This window comes from Nomascus leucogenys, chromosome 5, assembly GCF_006542625.1.
Source record: "Nomascus leucogenys isolate Asia chromosome 5, Asia_NLE_v1, whole genome shotgun sequence".
NCBI lineage: Eukaryota > Metazoa > Chordata > Mammalia > Primates > Hylobatidae > Nomascus > Nomascus leucogenys.
Window position 1 is genome coordinate 48,939,023 of NC_044385.1, and position 23,152 is coordinate 48,962,174.

Sequence of the window (23,152 nt, forward strand, 5' to 3'; positions counted from 1 at the left end):
ACTGATGTGAATGATCCATGCCCGAGATCGTACAGCTTTGAGGATCATGCTTTTTATCTGCTTCAGCCACACTAAACAGGAGTAGTTCAAAATTCTTTGTTTATGGAGACCTGATAGCAAAGTTAGGTGTTTAATTTCTCAATACAATGATTAATGATAGAGTCGTCTTATTTCTTAGGAATAAAAATTATAAAAAAGTGTTTATATTAGCTTTCTGTGCTGTGTAACAAATTACTACAAGTTTAGTGGCTTAAAACAATACCTGTTTATTATTTCACAGTTTCTGTGGGTCAGAAGTCTAGGCATAGGCCAGGCGTGGGGGCTTATGCCTATAATCCCAGTACCTTGGGAGACCAAGATGGGAGGATCACTTGAGCCCAAGAGTTTGAGACCAGCCTGTGCAATGTTGGAAAACCCCATCTCTACAAAAAAAATTTTTAAATTAGCCGGGCGTGGTGGCATGTGCCTGTGGTCCCAGCTACTCAGGAGGCTGAGGTGGGAGAATCACCTGAGCCTGGGAAGAGGAGGTTGCAGTGAGCTGAGATCGTGCCATTGCACTCCAGCCTGAGACTCTGTCTCAAAAAAAAAGAAGTAGCAGTAGTAGTCCAGGCATGGCTTAGCTGGGTCCTCTGCTCATGGTATCACAAAACTGCAATCAAGGTGTCTGTGAGGGCCAGTCTCAGATATCTGAGGCTCAAGGAAGCTCAGGATCCTGTTCTAAGATCATGAATTTGTTGCAGAATATATTTCCTTGCACCTGAAGAACTTGTGGAACCTGGTTCTTCCAGACCAGCAAGAGAATCTCTCACCCTCTTTTAATGGCCTCAACTGATTAGATCTGATTCACTCAAAATGATCTCCCTTTCTACTAATATAAAGTCAATTCATTAGGGACCTAAACTACATCCTCAAAGTCTCATCACTTTTGCCATATTCCATTAGTTAGAAGCAATTTTGGGTGCTATCCACCTTCAAAATAAGATGTTGTAGGTTTAGTATTCCTTAATGTAAAATGCTTGGAACCAGGAATGTTTTGTATTTTGAGGTTTCTTTGGATTTTGGAATATTTGCATTATGCCAGTTGAGCCTTCCTAATTCAAAATTTGAAATGCTCCAATGAACATTTCCTTTGAACATCATGTCAGTTTCAGATTTTGGAGCATTTCAGAATTTGGATCATTTCAGATTTTAGGTTTTCAAACTGATGATATTCAGCCTGCCCAAGGTGTGGATACCAGGGAACTTGAATCAGAGGAACCAGCTTAGCGTTTTATCTACAATAGTTTTTTTTAATCATTTAATTTTTGTTATTAAATATTGAATAGGCATAATATCTACACATATATTACGTAGGGCATAAAAAAATACAACAAATATCCAAACATCCAGTTAGAAAATAGGACATTACCATTGCCTTTAAAATTCTTATATGCTTGTGAATATCACCCTGGGTCACATAGCAAGACACTGTCTCCTAAAAAAAAAAAAAAAAAAAAGTAAAATTCTTATATGTGCCTCCACATTTGTATACTGTTTCCTTCCCACAAAGGTAACAGTACTTTGCATCTTGTGTTTACTGTTCCATTGCCTTTCTTTATAATTTTTTCTTTTTCTTTTCTTTTCTTTTCTTTTTTTTTTTTTTTTTTTTTTTTTGAGACTGAGTTTCACTCTTGTCACCAGGCTGGAGTGCAGTGGCACGATCTTGGCTCACTGCAACCTCCACTTCCCAGGTTCAAGTGATTCTCCTGCCTCACCCTCCCAAGTAGCTGGGATCACAGGCGCTCTCCACCATGCCTGGCTAATTTTTGTATTTTTAGTAGAGACAGGGTTTCACCATGTTCGCCAGACTGGTCTCGAACTCCTGACCTAAGGTGATCCACCCACCTCGACCTCTCAAAGTGCTGGCATTACAGGCGTAAGCCCAATGCCCAACCCTTTCTTTATAATTTCAACATGCTTTTTTGTAACTCTAAACAAAGTTCTGTTTTATGTTGCTTGTTTTTGAATTTTATATAAAAAGGAGTCATATTTTTCTTTGACTTGCTTTGATCATCTAACTTATGTTTCTAAGATTCATCCGTTTTGTTGCAGGAAGCTGTAGGTCAATTTCTCTGCCATATAGTCTTGCATCATAAGAATATACATCAATTTATTTTCCCACTCTAGTGTTGATAAGCATTTTGATTTTTCCAGTTACTTGCTGTTACCAACATACTGCTCTGAACATTCTTGTACATATCTTTTGATGCACTTACTGCAAAGGTTTCTCTAGGACAGTGGTTCTCAACCAGGGATGGTTTTATCCTCCAGGGGATATTTGGCAGTATCTGGAGCCTTTTTTGGTTACCACCACTTGCCCAGTTGTTACTGGCATTTAGTGCAGAGGGAATGCACAGGAGAGCCCCCCTCAACAAAGAATTTATTCAGTTTAATTAGATCCCATTTGTCAATTTTGGCTTTTGTTGCCATTGCTTTTGGTGTTTTAGACATGAAGTCCTTGCCCATGCCTATGTCCTGAATGGTAATGTCTAGGTTTTCTTCTAGGGTTTTTATGGTTTTAGGTCTAACATGTAAGTCTTTAATCCATGTTGAATTAATTTTTGTATAAGGTGTAAGGAAGGGATCCAGTTTCAGCTTTCTACATATGGCTAGCCAGTTTTCCCAGCACCATTTATTAAATAGGGAATCCTTTCCCCATTGCTTGTTTTTGTCAGGTTTGTCAAAGATCAGATAGTTGTAAATATGCGGCGTTATTTCTGAGGGCTCTGTTTTGTTCCATTGATCTATATCTCTGTTTTGGTACCAGTACCATGCTGTTTTGGTTACTGTAGCCTTGTAGTATAGTGTGAAGTCAGGTAGCGTGATGCCTCCATCTTTGTTCTTTTGGCTTAGGATTGACTTGGTGATGCGGGCTCTTTTTTGGTTCCATATGAACTTTAAAGTAGTTTTTTCCAATTCTGTGAAGAAAGTCATTGGTAGCTTGATGGGGATGGCATTGAATCTATAAATTACCTTGGGCAGTATGGCCATTTTCACGATATTGATTCTTCTAACCCATGAGCATGGAATGTTCTTCCATGTGTTTGTATCCTCTTTTATTTCATTGAGCAGTGGTTTGTAGTTCTCCTTGAAGAGGTCCTTCACGTCCCTTGTAAGTTGGAGTCCTAGGTATTTTATTCTCTTTGAAGCAATTGTGAATGGGAGTTCAGTCATGATTTGGCTCTCTGTTTGTCTGTTATTGGTGTATAAGAATGCTTGTGATTTTTGTACATTGATTTTGTATCCTGAGACTTTGCTGAAGTTGCTTATCAGCTTAAGGAGATTTTGGGCTGAGACAATGGGGTTTTCTAGATATACAATCATGTCATCTGCAAACAGGGACAGTTTGACTTCCTCTTTTCCAATTGAATACCCTTTATTTCCTTCTCTTGCCTAATTGCCCTGGCCAGAACTTCCAACACTATGTTGAATAGGAGTGGTGAGAGAGGGCATCCCTGTCTTGTGCCAGTTTTCAAAGGGAATGCTTCCAGTTTTTGCCCATTCAGTATGATATTGGCTGTGGGTTTGTCATAGACTAAAGAGCTTCTGCACAGCAAAAGAAACTACCATCAGAGTGAACAGGCAACCTACAAAATGTGAGAAAATTTTCACAACTTACTCATCTGACAAAGGGCTAATATCCAGAATCTACAATGAACTCAAACAAATTTGCAAGAAGAAAACAAACAACCCCATCAAAAAGTGGGCAAAGGACATGAACAGACACTTCTCAAAAGAAAACATTTATGCAGCCAAAAAACACGTGAAAAAATGCTCATCATCACTGGCCATCAGAGAAATGCAAATCAAAACCACAATGAGACACCATCTCGCACCAGTTAGAATGGCGATCATTAAAAAGTCAGGAAACAACAGGTGCTGGAGAGGATGTGGAGAAATAGGAACACTTTTACACTGTTGGTGGGACTGTAAACTAGTTCAACCATTGTGGAAGTCAGTGTGGCGATTCCTCAGGGATCTAGAACTAGAAATACCATTTGACCCAGCCATCCCATTACTGGGTATATACCCAAAGGACTATAAATCATGCTGCTATAAAGACACATGCACACGTATGTTTATTGCGGCACTGTTCACAATAGCGAAGACTTGGAACCAACCCAAATGTCCAACAACAATAGACTGGATTAAGAAAACGTGGCACATATACACCATGGAATACTATGCAGCCATAAAAAATAATGAGTTCATGTCCTTTGTAGGGACACAGATGAAACTGGAAATCATCATTCTCAGTAAACTATCACAAGGACAAAAAACCAAACACCGCATGTTCTCATAGGTGGGAATTGAACAATGAGAACACATGGACACAGGAAGGGGAACATCACACTCCGGGGACTGTTGTGGGATGGAGGGGGTCGGAGGGATAGCATTAGGAGATATACCTAATGCTAAATGACGAGTTAATGGGTGCAGCACACCAACTATGGCACATGTATACATATGTAACCTGCACGTTGTGCACATGTACCTTAAAACTTAAAGTATAATAATAATAATAATTAAAAAAGAAAATGCAAAAATAATTATAATAAAAAAAGAATTTATTCAGTTCAGAATGTCAGTAGTACTCAGGTAGAAAAAAACCCTTCTCTAGGGCAGTGGACTTCACTCAGAGCTGTGTATCTGCCCCTTGCTCCAATTTGGAAGTGTGTGTGGATGTTTCTTTTTGTCACAGTGATGGGGAGTTGGGAAGCATTGCTACTGGCAGTAATGGTCAGTGGCTAAATACCTAATCTCCTGCAATGCTAAGAATACTCCTGTTCCTGTTTAGAGATATTGCCGTAAGATATTACCTAAGAGTGGAATTGCACAGGTTATGTGCATCTTTAAATTGACTAGCTAATACCAGATTTTTCCCAGTGGCTTTACAAATTTAAAGTCCTCTCAGCAGTGTATAAGAGTTCCTATTGTCATACATTTTTCTCTTTGTCTGGTAGGTTCTAAAGCTTATGATTGGCTTTTCCCAGATTACTAATACAATTAGACATTTGTTTCATATGTTTGACCATTTGTGTTTTATTTTCTGTGAAGTTCCTTTTGAAGATTTTTGCTCATTTTTGTACTAGTTTTTATGTTTTTTTCTTACTGGTTTATAAGAGTACTTTATATGTTCTGGATACTAATCTTTTGTTATATGAAATGCAGATATTATCAGATTTGTGGCTTTTTTCGTGCTTTTTATGTTCTACTTTTTATGTTCTGATGAATAGCAGTTTTTAATTTTAATGTAGTCTGAGATACCCATCTTTTTTTTTATGGTGTGTGTTTTGTTCGTGTTGAAATTTTTCTCTACTCCATGCCCATTCCAGTTAACTACCTTCACCTTTCTTCCAAGAAGTAGTGACTATTTTGATTTCTAAAACTATGGCTTAGTTTTGCCTTGTTTTCCAACATTATTTAACACATGCAGTATTATTCTTTTGATTCTAGCTTTTTTTTGCTCAGCACTGTCTGTATAATATGATTCATTCATGTTTTTTGTTGTATATGGCAATTGTTCATTTATTTTTATTGCTGCAGAGTATTGCATTGGATGACTGTTATACAATCTATTTAGGATTTCATTGTTGAGGAATATTTGGGTTATTTCCACTTTGGGGCTGTTAAGAATAAGTCAGTTATGAACATTCTTATACATGACTTTTGATATAGATGTACTTTTCTTCTAGGTGGTAGTGCCTCATTATAGGACATGCTTAGGTTCAGCTTTAGTAGATAACTGCTAACCGGTTGCCCATGTTGGTTTCCAGTTTAACCAGTACTGTATGCAAATGCCTTTTGGGTTTTGTAGTACTTTTTGAATGTATGGCTTGATGACTGATCAGTTTTGGAATATTTGGCCATTATCTCTCTCCTTTTTTTTTTTTTTTTTTTTTTTGAGACAAGGGTTTCAATCTGTTGCCCAGGTTGGAGTACAACAGCATGATCATAGCTCACTACAGCCTCAAACTCTACCACTGCACCCAGCTAATTTTCTTTTTTTTTTGGTAGAGATGGGGGTCTCGCTTTGTTGCCCAGGCTGGTCTTGAACTCCTGGCCTCAGGCCAGCCTCCCAAAGTGCTGGGATTACAGGCATGAGCCACTGTACCTGGCTGTTATTTCTTTAGATACTGCTTCTGTCCCTTTCTCTTTCATGTAGGACTCCAGTTGCACCTGCATTAATCCTTTTTACCAAGTCTCATATATCTCTTACATTCTCTTCTCCATTTTCCATCTTTTTCTTTCTCTGCATTTCCCTCTAGATGTTTTCTCCTGTCCTATGTCCTGTGTTCTAGTTCATTAATATTTTCACTGTTTAATCTGCTGTTAAACCCATTCATTACATTCTTAATTTCATTTATTAATATAAGTAGTGGCAAAAATCATACTTTTGCACTAACCTAATATATGTTTTTAGTCCCAGAATTTCCGTATATTTTCCACTTTTCAACTGTGTTTCTCCATCTTGTCATTTAATTTTTTAACATATTAATCATAGTTATTTTAAAGTTCATATCTGATGTCTCTGCTATCTGGATCTATTGTCGTTTGTGTTTTTTACTTTTCTTCCCCCCTTGGTTTGGGGAGTTTCATCATTTTTGTATGTTTGGTTATTTTATTTTTTTCCCGACATGCCAGCAGTGTCTTTCCAGCTCTGTCGCCCAGGCTAGAGTGCAGTGGTGCAATCTCGGCTCACTGCAACCTCCGCCTCCCGAGTTCAAGCGATTCTCCTGCCTCAGCCTCCCCAGTAGCTGGGATTTACAGGTGTGCGCCACCATGCCCAGCTAATTTTTTGTGTTTTTGGTAGAGATGGGGTTTCACCATGTTGGCCAGGCTAGTCTCGAACTCTTGACCTCGTGATCCACCTGCCTCGGACTCCCAAAGTGCTGGGATTACAGGTGTGAGCCACCGCTCCTAGTCGCTTGGTTATTTTTTAATTGAATTTTGGACAGTGTGTTTCAGCCAAGGATTGAACTGATTCAAAGCTAGGCTTCAGTTCTTGTGAGGGCCAGCATATTTTTGGGTTCTCCTGATTCCTAGGGTATAGTTCTTTGAGGTTACAGCAGAAAGCCTGAATGAAGTATTTTCCACAGTCCTTTCTAGTTTTATGAGACTGCTGAAAGCTCTGCTCAGCTTTTCAGTAGCAGTTTTCAAATTAGCTTATGTCAGGGCTACCTTTTTGGGTTTCCCTTCTCTTCATGATTTTGGCTGCACAGGTCCTTATAACCTTAGGAGTTCTTCAGTGCTTTCACATAGATACTTTTAATATTTTGTTCCATTTTCCCAGTTGGTCTTAGTAGGAGGGCTGGTTGAATCTAGTTTCTCCTAGCTTTACACTTGGCTTATTCTTTTAAAAACTGACCTTATGCTAAGTGAAATAAGCCAGTCACAGAAGACATATACTGTATGATTCCACCTATATGATATCTAAAGTAGTCAAATTCATAGAAACAGACAGTAGAACAGTGGTTGCCAGGGGCTTGAGGCAAGGGGAAAGGGGGAGTTTGTTGTTCAATGAGTATAAAGTTTCAGTTCTGCAAGATGAAAAAAGTTCTGGAGACCTCTTTCACAATAATAGCTTATCAGGTAGCTTTTTTCCAGCTATATTGGTTTCTTTAGCTAGCTCTGTTTAGAAAACAGTGTATGTAATACAAATCAGAAATTCTGTGAAATAGTATTAGTTATATGCATGTTTAACACACATTTAACTCTATATGTTTAGCCAAAAAAAAAAAAAAAGACTATTTGGATAGTGGAGACAATTTTGCCAACCATTCTTCTCAATTAGCTTATACCCCAGAATGAGCATTAGAAAACAGTTCTGAGTTTGTTTTTCCTTCATCTGGCTATGTTGAAATAACTGGAAATAATTCATTCCTGAGGAATTTTTAGGGGTAATTTTGATTATACACAGTGTTTGCTTTATCTCCTGATGTTAGAACCCAACCTCTGTTTAAGCTTTAGCCCCAGTGGTAAGAAAAGGAAATGAGATCCCTTTATTTCTCATTGGCATTATTCATACTTCTATAGTCCAAATTTTATTTCTTATACATCTCCCATTGTTATTGAATGATATTACCCTTTAAGTAAAAGTCTTTGACCTTTGTTACAAATCCGTCTCTTTCTGTGTTCTTTTTGAATACAAGTACCTTGTGTAACACTGCTTTCCTTCGGTATAGCATGGTCTAGGATGGCACGATCAATTTCAAGATTATCATCCATCAAATATTTCTTGTTAGAGATAAATCCAGAGTAGCAGCAGATCTCCTTTACTACAACATCTTGCTTCTTTTTCAGTTTTGTAAGATGTGTTAGAACAATATTGCCAGTATTTTTTGTCTGTTAAGTTGGTTGGTAGTATTTATATAACAGTATCACGTACACTTATTTGTACCCCTGTCCCTTCTAAAGTTGCCGAGAATCATAAATTTAAAATAGCAAGTAGCAGCATAAGAGGCAGAAGAGGTGGGGGGATTTATCGTCCTATAACAGTGAATCAGATCTCATCCAAGAAATTAAAAAGAATTTAAGTAGTCTCTTTAATGTCCTAATCTGTGCTGTTTCATGATTACAACAAAATAATTCTGAAGGTCGAAAACCACAGAATTAAATATGTTGAGTATAGTTATTACCTCTACCTTATATAAAATGTTTCATCAAGGGCCTTTGCAGTTTGAGAGGAATACTAGAGCAAGCATACATTCTTAAAAAGGATATGCTTTTACACTGTTAGTGGGACTGTAAACTAGTTCAACCATTGTGGAAGACAGTGTGGTGATTCCTCAAGGATCTAGAACTAGAAATACCATTTGACCCAGCCATCTCATTACTGGGTATGTACCCAAAGGATTATAAATCATGCTGCTATAAAGATACATGCACACTTATGTTTACTGCGGCACTATTCACAATAGCAAAGACTTGGAACCAACCCAAATGTCCATCAGTGTTAGACTGGATTAAGAAAATGTGGCACATATACACCATGCAATACTATGCAGCCATAAAAAAAGATGAGTTCATGTCATTTGTAGGGACATGGATGAAGCTGGAAACCATCATTCTGAGCAAACTCTCACAAGGACAGAAAACTAAACACTGCGTGTTCTCGCTCATAGGTGGGAATTGAACAATGAGAACACTTGGACACAGGGTGGGGAACATCACATACTGGGGCCTGTCGTGGTTGGGGGAGCAGGGAGGGATAGCATTAGGAGATACACCTAATGTAAATGACAAGTTAATGAGTCCAGCACACCAACATGGCACATGTATACATGTGTAACAAACCTGCACATTGTGCACAAGTACCCTAGAACTTAAAGTATAATTTAAAAAAAAAAGTATACGGAGAGTGGTTTACTAATTTGTAGAGTAAAATGTGAATGCTATCAAATAATAAAACAGATCATTTGACACTTAATAGTAGAGATGGCCATGCTAAGGTCAATATGAGGTAAAATTGGCCAGATAATATTGGAACTGACTTCTAGAACCCCAAAATCATGTCTGGCTCTTTTGCTAAAAGCCTAATGTGAGATAGTATCTAAGAAACAGCATCAACGTGTTTAAGTGGGTCACGTCATAGAGGAAAATTTTCACTATGCTTCCGTTTATTGTTAAATTAGCACATTTTTAGTATGTGCCTTTTGTTAAAAGTACATAGTGCTAGGATCTCCATTAGGACAGTTGCCAAATAGTTAAAGATTTTCTTAGTTCTCTGCCCACCCTGGCTTGCCTTACCATTTACCTTTTCTACCTAGCTAATGCTACCCAAGACTTACCCCTGATAGCCCTCCATCCTCACTGAAACTTATTTGTGTGTTACAACCTCTTCTTCCTTGGTGTCTTCTCTGTGCTTTCTGAAGTGTCTACTCAGAAATTATTTTTAAAATTAATCTGGGCTACAGGAGTTTGAGGCCAGCCTGAGCAACATAGTGAGACCCCGTCTCTACAAAAAAAATTAGCCGGGCACAGCCAGGCGTGGTGGCTCTCACCTGTAATCCCAGCACTTTGGGAGGCCGAGGCAGGCGGATCATGACGTCAGGAGATCGAGACCATCCTGGTTAACACGGTGAAACCCCATCTCTACTAAAAATACAAAAAATTAGCCAGGCGTGGTGGCAGGCGCCTGTAGTTCCAGCTACTCCGGAGGCTGAGGCAGGAGAATCGCTTGAACCCAGAAGATGGAGCTTGCAGTGAGCTGAGATCGTGCCATTGCACTCCAGCTTGGGCAACAAGAGCGAAACTCTGTCTCAAAAAAAAATTAGCCGGGCATGGTGGTGCGCACCCTTAGTCCCAGCTACTTGGGAAACTCAGGTGAGAGGATAATTTGAGCCCAGAAATTTGAGGCTGCAGTGAGACATGATTGTGCCACTGCACTCCAGCCTGGGTGATAGAATGATACTCTGTCTCAAAAAAAAAAAAAAAAAAAAAAGAAATTTGGGCTAGCAGTGGAAGAGGGTAACTTTGAGGCAATGTTCATTTTTTAAAAACAGTGAGTGTCTAGAAACATATTCCTCCTACCCTTATCTTTCTTTTTCTTTCTGCCCCCAACTTTTCAAGGTTCCAGTGATGGGAATTTCAGATTAGGAAGGTAGCAAGGTAACAGGGGATTTTGGGGGATGGTAATGTCCTTGAAGCATCCCTTATGTGATTATCTCCTTTTTTTTTTTTTTTGAAACAGTGTCTCGCTCTGTCGCCCAGGCTGGAGTGCAGTGGCGCGATCTCGGCTCACTGCAAACTCTGCCTCCCAGGTTCGTGCCATTCTCCTGCCTCAGCCTCCTGAGTAGCTAGGACTACAGGCGCCCACCACAAGGCCCAGCTAATTTTTTTGTATTTTTAGTAGAGACGGGCTTTCACCATGTTAGCCAGGATGGTTTTGATCTCCTGACCTTGTGATCCGCCCGCCTCGACCTTCCGAAGTGCTGGGATTACAGGTGTGAGCCACCGCGCCCGGCCGTGATTATCTTCTTGATGATGTTCTTGACAGCCCACATATTATGGGGTCTTTGTGAATGTAGGCAGTAAGGAACCTTTGAATAATGATTGTACATACAGTTTTTCAGAGCTGGTGTTTAATAACAATGTTTTTCCTTCTAATATTACATTATTCTTTTTATCATTTAGGTTTTTATCAATCAGTGTTTTTAGAGAACTACTGCACTTGACCACAAACTGATAAATAACTTGGTACTGCCTCATCTCACTGTTCTGTTTACTTTGTCTTAAATATCTCTTTTTTTTTTCCAGGCAGCTAGTACACCACTGAATCCTTTAAGCTTTCAATGTGAATTTGTAAAACTCAGGATTGACCTTTTACAAGCCTTCTCTCAACTTATCTGTACTTGTAATAGCCTGAAGACAAGCCCACCACCTGCAATTGCCACAACTATTGCCATGACCTTAGGAAACGACCTCCAGAGGTGTGGTCGCATCTCCAATCAGGCATGTCTTAACTTTCAGTGCATTTTTTATTTACACTTTAGAGATTTTTGAAGTTGTAAGATGAAAAGTTGTGAAATATAAAATCGGTGGTTTGACTCAGACATTATTATAAATGTTTATTAACTCAGCTGTCTGGCTAAAAAATAGGCTGATGTGTTATTAGAATGATAAAGTGATTCATGGTACCTCAATGGGTGCTACGTATTTATATAAAGAGAAAGGACACAGATTTTTTTAAAAACTTGAGAATGTTTATAACTAAATTATTTTAGTGGAACTTGAAAAAACTAAAATACAAATGTTTTTGTTTCTATATGTCATATATAATCTTGTGAACATGTATAGTTTCATTTGCCATTTTTGTTTTTATTTAACAAAGTTTATGAAAATGAATGGAATGACAGTGAAAAGACGGCAGTATTTTTTTGAATTGTTATTGTTTGAAGGTGCTTTTTTATGTTTTGGTTTTTGTGTTGTTTCTACAATAATGATAGCATGTTTGTTTGTCATAATTGATTTTTTTTTTATAGATGAAACAGTCCATGGAAGAATTTCGAAGCCTTGCTTCTCGATATGGGGATCTTTACCAGGCATCTTTTGATGCTGACTCAGCAACTTTGAGGAATGTTGAGCTGTATCCCAAGCTTGCCCTAGTACTTCTTGTTCTTTTTGGAAGTATTCTTTTAAATATAGACTACCTCAGATATGCTTACCTACAAAATACATGTTAAATAATCCTACAAATTTATTATATAGTTTCCCCTTTAAAATATATAAACAGAATAATCTTACTTTTTAATTTTACCCAGGATTTTAACAAAAAATGGTGACTCAAAGGTGTCTTTTTTATATCCAGAAAGAGCATCCAAAGCAACATCCAAAGCCAGTGTTGCTTACCTGTGCTCACTTGAGCTACAGCAGACAACACATTTTCCCACCAAAGAACATGTGTTTCACCTCACCTTTCTTTGTGGCTAACAGTCCTAGTTTTTATCACCTTTATTAATGATCTCTTCAGTAGTGTTAGTTGTCACTTTTGTTTTTTTGTTTGTTTGTTTGTTTTTTGAGATGGAGTCTCACTCTGTTGACCAGGCTGGAGTGCAGTGGCATGATCTTGGCTCACTGCAACCTCCGCCTCCTGGGTTCAAGCGATTCTCCTGCCTCAGCCTCCCTAGTAGCTGGGATTATAGGCGCATGCCACCACAACCTGGCTAATTTTTATGTTTTTAGTAGAGACAGAGTTTCACCGTGTTGGCCAGGCTGGTCTCAAACTCCTGGCCTCAAGTGATCTACCTAAAAGTGCTGGGATTATAGGCATGAGCCACCATGCCCAGCCTAGTCGTCACTTTTAAACCCTTCCTAAGTTCTCCATATTTTCTTATTAGCAACTTCAAATCACTTTTGAAAGAAAGGAATAGAAATTCTTTTTTTAAGTTGTAGGACTTACCAATCAGTAGTTCTTGGCATTTAGTTTACTGATTGAAACCCAGTGAATGCTGTGGGCCCTCTGCCCTACAAAATGCATATATGCAGAGACACCCAAAACGTACATATAAGTTCAGGAGGTTGCCAGATCTCTTGAGCCCTAGATTAGGAACCTCTGGGATAAAGGCTCCTTAGACCACTGCGTTTTGTTTTTGTTTTAATTTTTTTTTAACTTTTATCAGTGAAACCTTTATTTGCTTGTTTGTCTCAAACTCTTATGAAAAACCCCTATATCTAAGACAGACAAAAACAGAGTTGCTGTAATTGAATCACGGGGCCTATCACTTGATTTCCCCTTCCCACAGTAGTAGCCTCTGAAGTACCCTTCTTGGAACAGAGTCTGAGGATCACTATTATAGACAATGTATATCCCTTAAAAAGAAAAGGTAGAGCCCCAGACCATTCGAGTTGATAACATTATGATTACCTTCACTAGGCAATCATTAAATCTTGACCCACTTAGTATTCAGGTAATAGAAACCTATAGTGGGTTTCTTCTCTATTTTCGTATGTAACCTTAACATCAATCCAGACAGCAGCAGAGCTGTTTACTGATATCTCATGCAATAGAAGCTCTGATTTTGGATCCAGAATCAGCAAGGTAATTCTAATATTAATAATAGTTGACGTTACAGAACACTTTCTATACATTGTCTTACCTAATCATCAGAAGAGTATTTTGGAGCTAGTATTATGGAAGTAAAAACAAAGCAGAAGAATTCTTCCAGCATTTTTTGCGGGTCACATAACTAGTGACAAAACATAGATTTTCTGACTCTGTTATCTACTTACCTCCTGCCTCCTGTTTTCAAAAAGTTAACGTAGAAAGATAACTGGGAAGAAATTCTTTGAATATGAACAATTTCTTCTCATATATTATAATTAAACTATAAAAAATTGAATTAATGATACAATTAAACTTGAACTTGAGGTTTTTTTCCTTTGGCTTCTTAAACCAAAATATCCCTGGTTTTGCTCTTTTAAATTTTTCCCCTCCCCCAGTAACTAATTATTCAAAATAGTTGTTTTCATTAAAGAACGATTCCTTTTTCTTCCTATTATAGTATTCTCTTTTGGAATATGCATTTTCTTTCTTTTTTAACTTTTAAGTTCAATGTTACATGTGCAGGTTTGTTATATAGGTAAACTCGTGTCACTGGGGTTTGTTGTACAAATGATTTCATTGCCCAGATTTTAAGCTTAGTACCCAATAGTTATTTTTCCTGGTCCTCTTTTTCCTCCCACCTTCCACCCTCAGGTAGGCCCCAGTGTGTGGTGTTCCCCTCTGTGTTTCCATATGTTCTCATCATTTATCTCCCACTTCTAAGTGAGAACGTGTGATATTTGGTTTTCTGTTCCTGCATTAGTTTGCTGAGGGTAATAGCTTCCAGCTCCATCCATCTTCCTGCCAAGGACATGATCTTCTTTTTTATGGCTGCATAGTATTTCATGATGCATATGTACCACATTTTCTTTATCTGGTCTGCCATTGATGGGCATTTAGGTTAATTCCATGTGTTTGCTATTGTGAATAGTGCTGCAGTGAACATATGTGTGCATGTGTCTTTATGATAGAATGATTTCTATTCCTTTGGGTATATACACAGTTATGGGATTGCTTGGCGGAATGGTAGTTCTTGTTTTTAGCTTTTTGAGGAATCACCACAGTGCTCTCCACAATGGTTGAACTAATTTACACTCCCACCAACAGTGTATAAGGGTTCCCTTTTCTCTGCAACCTCACCAGCATCTGTTATTTTTTGATAATGTAATAATAGCCATTCTGACTGGTGTGAGATGGTGTCTCATTGTGGTTTTGATTTGCATTTCTCTAATGATAGTGATGTTGAGTTTTTTTTCATATGCTTGTTGGCCATGTGTATGTCTTCTTTTGAAAAGTGTTCATGTCTTTTGCCCACTTTTTAATGGGCTTGTTTTTTTCTTGTAAATAATTTAAGTTCCTTATAGATGCTTGATATTAGACCTTTGTCAGATGCATAGTTAGCAAACATTTTCTATTTTGTAGGTTGTTTGTTTAATCTGTGGCTAGTTTCTTTTGTTGTGCAGAAGCTCTTTAGTTTTATTAGATCCCATTTGTCAATTTTTGCTTTTGTTGCAATTGCTTTTGGCATCTTTGTCATGAAATCTTTGCCCATGCATAGTCCTGAAGATTGTCTTCCAGGGTTCTATCATTTTGGGTTTTACATTTAAGTCTTTAATCCATCTTGAGTTGATTTTTGTCTGTGGTGTAAGGAAGGGGTCCAGTTTCCATCTTCTGCATATGACATCCAGTTATCCCAGCACCGTTTATTGAACAGGAAGTCCTTTCCCTATTGCTTGTTTTTGTCAGCTTTGTCAAAGATCAGATGGTTGTAGGTGTGTGTGGCCTTGTTTCTGGGCTCTATTCTATTCCATTGGTCTGTGTGTCTGTTTGTATACCAGTACCGTGCTGTTTGGGTTACTGTAGCCCTGTAGTATAGTTTGAAGTTGGGTAGCCTGATGCCTCCAGCTTTGCTCTTTTTGCTTAGGATTGCCTTGGCTGTTTGGGCCCTTTTTGGTTCCATATGAATTTTAAAATAGTTTCTTCTAGTTCTGTGAAGAATGTCATTGGCAGTTTGATAGGAATAGCATTGAATCTATGCGTTGCTTTGGGCAGTATGGTCATTTTAACAATATTGATTTCTCCTATTCATGAGCATGGAATGTTTTATTGTTTGTTTATGTTATCTTTGATTTTGTTGAGCAGTATTTTGCTTTCACCTCCCCAGTTAGCTGTATTCCTAGGTATTTTATTCTTTTTGTGACAGTCGTGAATGGGAGTGCATTCCTGATTTGGCTTTCAGCTCGACTGTTGTTGGTATATAGGAATACTCGTGATTTTTTATGTTGATTTTGTATCCTGGATCTTTGCTGAAGTTGTTTATCAGCTTAAGGAGCTTGTGGGCCAAGACTGTGGGCTTTCCTAGATATAGTATCATGTGTGCACACAGGGATAGTTGGACTTCCTCTCTTCTTATTTGGATGCCCTTTATTTCTTTCTCTCACCTGATTCCTTTGGCCAGGACTTCCAATACTATGTTGAATAGGAGTGATGAGAGAGCGCATCTTTGTCTTATGCTGGTTTTCAGGGGGAATGCTTCCAGCTTTTGCCCATTTGGTATGATGTTGGCTGTGGTTTTGTCATAAGTGACTCTTATTATTTTGAGGTATGTTTCTTCAATTCCTAGTTTATTCAGAGTTTTTTTAATATAATGGGGTATGGAATTTTATCAAAAAGCCTTTTCTGCATTGATTGAGATGATCATGTGGTTTTTGTCTTTAATTCCATTTATGTGATGAATCACATTTATTGATTTGGATGTGTTGAACCAACCTTGCATCCCAGAGATAAAGACTACTTGATGGTGGTGGATAAGCTTTATGATTTGTTGCTGGGTTCAGTTTGCCAGTATTTTTTGAGGATTTTTGCATCAATGTTCATCAGGGATATTGGCCTGAGGTTTTTGTTGTTGTATCTCCCGCAGGTTTTGGTATCAGGGTGATGCTGGCCTCGTAGATGAGTTAGGGAGGAGTCCCTCCTCCTTAATTTTTTTGGAAAAGCTTCAGTAGGAATGGTGCCAGCTCTTCTATGTATACCTGGTAGAGTTTGGCTGTGAATCCGTCTTGTCCTGGGCTTTTTTTTGGTTGGTAGGCTATTTATTATGGATTAAATTTCAGAGCTCATTATTGGTCTCGTCAGGGATTCAGTTTCTTCCTGGTTCAGTCTTGGGTGAATGTATATGTTCAGGAATTTATCCATTCCTTCTAAATTTTCTAGTTTGTGTCCACAGAGGTGTTCATATTTCTGTGGTGTCAGTGATAATGTCTTCTTTGTTGTTTCTAATTGTGTTTACTTGGATCTTCTGTCTTCTTTATTAGTCTATCAAATAGATATTAGTCTATCAAATAGATATTAGTTTTTTTTTCAAAGCACCAACTCCTGGATTTCTTGATCTTTTGAATGGCTTTTTGTGTGTCAGTCTCCAGTTCAGCTCTGATTTTGATTATTTCTTGTCTTCTAGCTTTGGGGTTGATTTGCTCTTCATTCTCTAGTTCTTTTAGTTGTGATGTTACTTTGTAAATCGAGGTCTTTCTAACTTTTTGATATAGGTGTTTAGTGCTGTAAATTTCCCTCTTAACACTAGCTGTGTTCCAGAGATTCTGGCATGTTGTTTCTTTGTTTTCATTAGTTTCAAAGAACTTCTTGATTTTTGCCTTGATTTCATTTCTTGCCAAAAAGTCATTCAGGAGCAGGTTGTTTAATTTCCATGTAATCGTATGGTTTTGAGTGATTTTCTTGGTCTTAATTTTATTGTGCTGTGGTCCAAGAAAGTGGTTATTTTTTTCATTCTTTTGCATTTGCTGAAGATTGTTTTGTGTCCAGTTGTGTGGTTGATTTTAGAGTATGTGCCATGAGGTGATGAGAAGAATGTATATTCTTTTGTTTTTGGGTGGAGAGTTCTGTAGATGTCTATCAGGTCCATTTGATCTGGTGCTGAGATTAGGTCCTGAGTATCTTTGTTAATTTTCTGCCTCACAATGATCTAATACTGTCATGGAGTGTTGAATTCTCTCACTATTATTGTGTGGGTGTCTAAGTCTCTTTGAAGGTCTCTAAGCACTTGCTTTATGAATCTGGGTGCTCCTGTGTTGGGTGCATATATATTTAGGATAGTGAAGTGGTCTTGTTGAATTGAACCTTTTACCATTATGTAATACCCTTGTCTTTTTTTTTTTTTAATCTTTGTTGGTTTAAAGTCTGTTTTGTCTGATTTAGGATTGCAACTGCTGCTTTTTTCTATTTTTCATTTGCTTGGTAGGTTTTTCTCTATCCCTTTATTTTGAGCCTATGGATGTAATTGCATGTGAGGTAAGTCTCTTGGCATACCATTGAGTTTTGGTTCTTTATCCACCTTGTCAATCTGTGCCTTGTAATCAGGGCATTTAGCCAATTTACATTAAAGGTTAGTATTGATGTATGGATTTGATCCTGTCATCATGATAGCAGCTGGTTATCATGCAGGCTTGTTTGTGTGGTTGCTTTATAGTTTCTCACTGGTCTGTGTACTTGTGTGTTTTTGTAGTGACTGCTCCTCCCTTTCTATATTTAGTGCTTCCTTCAGGGGCTCTAATAAGGCAGGTCTGGTGATAACAAATTCCCTCAGCATTTGCTTGTCTGAAAAAGATCGTATTTTTCTGTCACTTATGAAGCTTAGTTTGGCCAGATATGAATTTCTTGGTTGGAATTTCTTTTCTTTAAGAATGTTGAGGCCGGGCGAGGTGGCTCATAACTGTAATCCTAGCACTTTGGGAGGCCGAGGTGGGAGGATCACTTGAGGTCAAGAGTTTGAGACCAGCCTAGCCAACATGGTAAAACCCTGTCTCTATTAAAAATACAAAATTAGCTGGGCGTTGTGGCACGTGCCTGTAATCCCAGTTGCTCGGGAGGCTGAGGCAGGAGAATCTCTTGAATCCGGGAGGCAGAGGTTGCAGTGAGCTGAGATCGTGCCACTGCATTCCAGCCTGGGCAACAGACCAAGACTTCGTCTCAAAAAAAAAAAAAGGAATTGAATATTGGCCCACAATCTCTTCTGGCTTGTAGGGTTTCTGCTTAAAGGTCTGCTGTTAAATCTGACGGACTTCCCTTTGTAGGTGGCCTGACCTTTCTAGCTGCCTTTTTTGTTTTTTTTTTTTCCGTTTCAATCTTGGAGAATCATGATTATATGCCTCGAGGATGACCTTGTGAAGTATCTTACTGGGGTTCTCTGCAGTTCCTGAATTTGAATGTTGGCCTCTTTTTCTAGGTTGGGGAAGTTCTCATGGATGATGATATCCTGAAATATGTCTTCCAAGTTGCTTCCATTCTCCCCATCTCTTTCGGGGACATCAGTGAGTTGTAGATTCGGTTTCTTTACATAATCCCATATTTCTCAGGGGTTTTGTTCATTCCTTTTCATTCTTTTTTCTCAATTTTTTTTTCTTTTTTCTGAGACAGAGTCTCACTATTGCCCAGGCTGGAGTGCAGTGGCGCAATCTCAGTTCACTGACACCTCTGCCTCCCAGGTTCAAGTGATTCTCCTGCCTCAGCCTTCTGAGTAGCTGGGATTACAGGCATGCACCACCATACCTGGCTAATTTTATTTTATTTTATTTTTAGTAAAGACGGGATTTCAACATGTTGGCAGGCTTGTCTCAAACTCCTGACTTCAAGTGATCCACCCATCTTAGCCTCCCAAAGTGTTTTTTCTCTATTCTTGTCTTACTCTTTTATTCAGAAAGCCAGTCTTCAAGCTCTGTGATTCTTTCCACAGCTTGGTCTGCTTTGCAATTAATTTTAAGGATTGCATTATGAAATTATTGCAGTGTGTTTTTCTACTCTGTCAAGTTGGTTTTATTCTTTTTTATACTGTCTATTCTTGTCTGTTGGCGCCTGTATCATTTTATTGTGCTTCTTAGCTTCCTTGGATTGGGTTTCAATGTATTCCTGCTTCTTGATGATCTTCATTCCCATCCATATTCTGTTTTCTGTTTCTGTAATTCCAGCCATTTCAGCCCAGTTCAGAACCCTTGCTGGAGAGTTAGTGCAGTCATTTGGAAGAAAGAAGGCATTCTGGCTTTTTGAGTTGTCAAAGTTCTTGCACTGGTTCTTTCTCATCTTTGTGGGCTGATGGTCCTTCAGTCTTTGAAGTTGCTGTCCTTTGCTTGTTTTTTTTTTTTTTTTTTTATCCTATTTGATGACCTTGAGGGTTTGATTGTGGTATAAGGTGGGTTTAGTCAACTGGCTTCATTTCTGGAAGATTTTAGGGAGCCAAGGCTCAGCTCATAACTCCTGGACTACCTGCTCTGGGGGACTGGTATGAGCCTCAACTTTGTTCTCTGACTCCTTGAGGGTAGGAACTGACTGCGCTGGGTAGGGGGCCAAGGTGCTCCAGGGCCACTGGTTACTACACTCCAATGGGTGGTGCCAGCTAAAGCGTTTCATTAGGATGATGGCAGCAGGATCCATCCTCAGTTGCACATGCCAGCAGCAACAACAGCAGAATAACGGGATGCACACTTGTCCACTGCTGCAGGATACTAGCAGGTCTGGGATGCCGGCCTTTGTGTGGGCCTTCACAGCAGCAGCAGAGGCAGCGCAAGTGGCCGATGGGGTGCAGGGGAACCCTGTTGGTGACTGTGCACACCATGGCATTAGTGGTAGTATAAGCATAGGGGCATGGCGCTGGCGGACACAGAACTGTGTGTGCCCTCTATGTAGGTGGAGGTAGCCACTTAGGGCAGGGGAAGGTCCACTGTTCTTCATGCCTAGTTTCACTCCCAGGGCAATGTTGGCACAGGAGCTCCAAATGCAATGGCGGTAATGCGGGGGTGATGGGGGCAGAATGCACTCACATCAGCAGCAGTGGCAGGGCAGGGGGAACGTGCACTTGTGGGGCTGGGGAGGCAAGATCTGCCCATGCACACACGCTGGCAAAGCAATGTTAGGGTGGCCATGGGCCCAGGGAAAGCTGCCAGTATAGGGAGGGAGCAGGTGAGCTGGCACGTGTCCACAGGCCGGGCCGCTGTGCTGGAGCTCACTACCAGTTAGGCGCAGTCCACGAGCACAGGAGCTTTGATGCAGGCCCCCCAGGACACCCAAGGCTGCACTGCAAGCAGGCACAGCCAGGTTGGGGCCCCAGGAGAGGCCACATGGACTGGCCCCATCTGATCGTCAAGACTGCCCTGTAGACTTGAGGTCTGACAGTTCCCTTAGGGATAAAGTCTCCTATGGGAGCAAGTCAGCAAGTTAAGCCTAGAGGGATGGGTGCCCCTGGCCGTATTCCACTACAGATGCTCACACACCAAATGCTCTGGGCTCTGCATTGGCTAGAATACGGCCCCTAACACTTCTCTGAGCAGCCCTCTGCGCCAACTCAAGTGTCCATAGTGGTTGAGGAATCTCCTCGTGCCAAGATTCCAGAGGCCCGTGGCAGTAGCTGGTTGTTTTTTTGCCAGTTCAAGTCACTGTTCCCCCGGTGCGATATCCCCATGCAGGGGTCCCTCCCAGCTTCCTCCCCTTCAGCCCAGCTTCTGTGTCTTTCCTCTGTCCACCCTTAATTTCTTCCCTCTAAAGATCTGTTTGGAGAGGACCAGTCATCCTGGTCCCTTGGTGGTAGCTGTTCCAGCTGGCTGCGTCTAGTCAGCCATCTTGCCCAGCTCTTGCATTTACACTATCTATAATTTCAATCTAGTAAGGCCTGAGATTCCAGTATCAGTTTCCTCAAAGAGAATATAATCAACAAAGCAGTTTAAATTTCTTGACCCAGATTGTAACAGGAAGAAAAAAGGCTGAAAAAATGAAGAGTCAAAGCTGGCCTGTGGGGTAATGTCATTTAGACTAATATGCATGTAACCAGAATCCTAGAAAGAGGGAAAAGGGGAACAGAAAAATATTTAAATGGCTAAAAGTCTTTTATATTTAATTAAACATATAAACCCACAGAGCCAAGAAGCTTAATGAACCTCTAGCAGGGAAAACATAAAATTAGAGCAAGGCACACATAACAATCAAATTGCTGGAAACCAATGATAAAGAGACAAATTTTTTAAAGAGAAAGAAGATATTATTTAGAAGGGAAGAAAATATTATTTAGAGGGGAAGAAAGATGAGAATGTCTACTGATTTCTCATCAGAAATATTACAAGCCAAAAGACAAGTGGAGCAATATCTTCAAAGTCTTGGAAAAAAAATGTTAACCTATAATTCCATATTCAGGAAAAATACCATTCAATAAATTAAGGTTAAATTAAGACATTTTCAGAAAAAATCTGATACATTTTGCCATCAGCAGATCTGTACTACAAGAAATGTTAAAAGAAGTTCTTTAGGCTGAAGGAAAATTATTTCAGATATAAACTCAGACCTACAAAACTGAATAGGGAGGATTACAAATGGTAAATGTTTTTTTTTAATTTTTGAAAAGATAATTGACCATTTATATAAAAATGATGTTTAGGAGTTTATAACATATAGAAGTAAAATATATGAAATAAGACAACGGGGGGATATAGTAGTAAGAATCTTACATTTAGTAGTATATTATTTGACAGTAACTTCTGATAAACTGAGGGTAAATATTTTAAACTCTAGAGCAGCCACCAAGAAATAAAACAAGCCAGTAGAGCCATAAAGTGGAATACTAAAATATAAAACTCCAAACTTTCTAGAAGACTACATTGGAAAACCTCTTCATGACCTTGAAGTTGGTCATGATGTCTTAGGACACAAACAGCAGTTACCATAAGAGAAAAATTTGCTGAATTGGATTTAAACTTTTAAATCTGCTTTTGTTAAGATGTCATTTAAAAAATGAAAAAGGTTACGGACAGCAAGAAAATATTCTCAAAACATATTCTATCAAAAGACTTTTATTCAGACATTGTTTTATTAAGAACCCCATAAAACTTGACAATCCGATTTTTCTTTTCTTTTTTTTTTTTTTGAGAGGGACTCTCTCTCTGTCGCCCAGGCTGGAGTACCGTAGCGTGATCTGGCCTCACTGCAACCTCCGCCTCCCAGGTTCAAGCGATTCTCCTGCCTCAGCCTCCCAAGTAGCTGGGATTACAGACGTGTCACCATGCCCAGCTAATTTTGTATTTTTAGTAGAGTCAGGGTTTCACCATATTGGCCAGACTGGTCTCAAACTTCTGACCTCAGGTGATCCACCCGCCTTGGCCTCCCAAAATGCTGGGATTATAGGCGTGAGCCACCATGCCCGTTTGACAATCCAATTTTTTAAAACTGGTAAGACTTTTGGGCACTTCAAAAAAGAAGATATGTTAATATCCAATAGGCACATGAAAAGATGCTTGACATCAGTAGTCATTAGATAAAATCACAGTGAGATACTACTCCCACTAGAACAGGTCAGATTAAAAAGACCTTCGATATCCAATGTTGGTGAAGATGTGGAGGAGCTTGAATTCATACTAATATGTTGTTGGGAATACAAAATGCTACAGCCAGTTGGAAAACTGTTTGACAATATCATATAAAGTTAAACATAAATTTATCATATGACCACCAATTCTATTCCTACTATTTTACCCAAGAGAAATGAAAACATGTTTCCACACAGACATATACACAAATGTT

The 23,152-nt window shown here is 39.1% G+C and overlaps 1 protein-coding gene across 2 annotated transcripts in view; it reads left to right on the forward strand.

Annotated features, from left to right (window-relative positions):
* The window catches only part of INTS7 (integrator complex subunit 7), a 100,997-nt gene that overhangs the window by 63,496 nt on the left and 14,349 nt on the right, over positions 1–23,152 (forward strand). For both annotated transcript variants that reach the window (XM_012506770.2, XM_030813045.1), the window contains exons 14-16: positions 11,299–11,493; positions 12,024–12,127; positions 13,511–13,579. In XM_012506770.2, the coding sequence (XP_012362224.1) occupies positions 11,299–11,493; positions 12,024–12,127; positions 13,511–13,579 (368 nt within the window). The remainder of the gene's footprint in view (positions 1–11,298; positions 11,494–12,023; positions 12,128–13,510; positions 13,580–23,152) is intronic.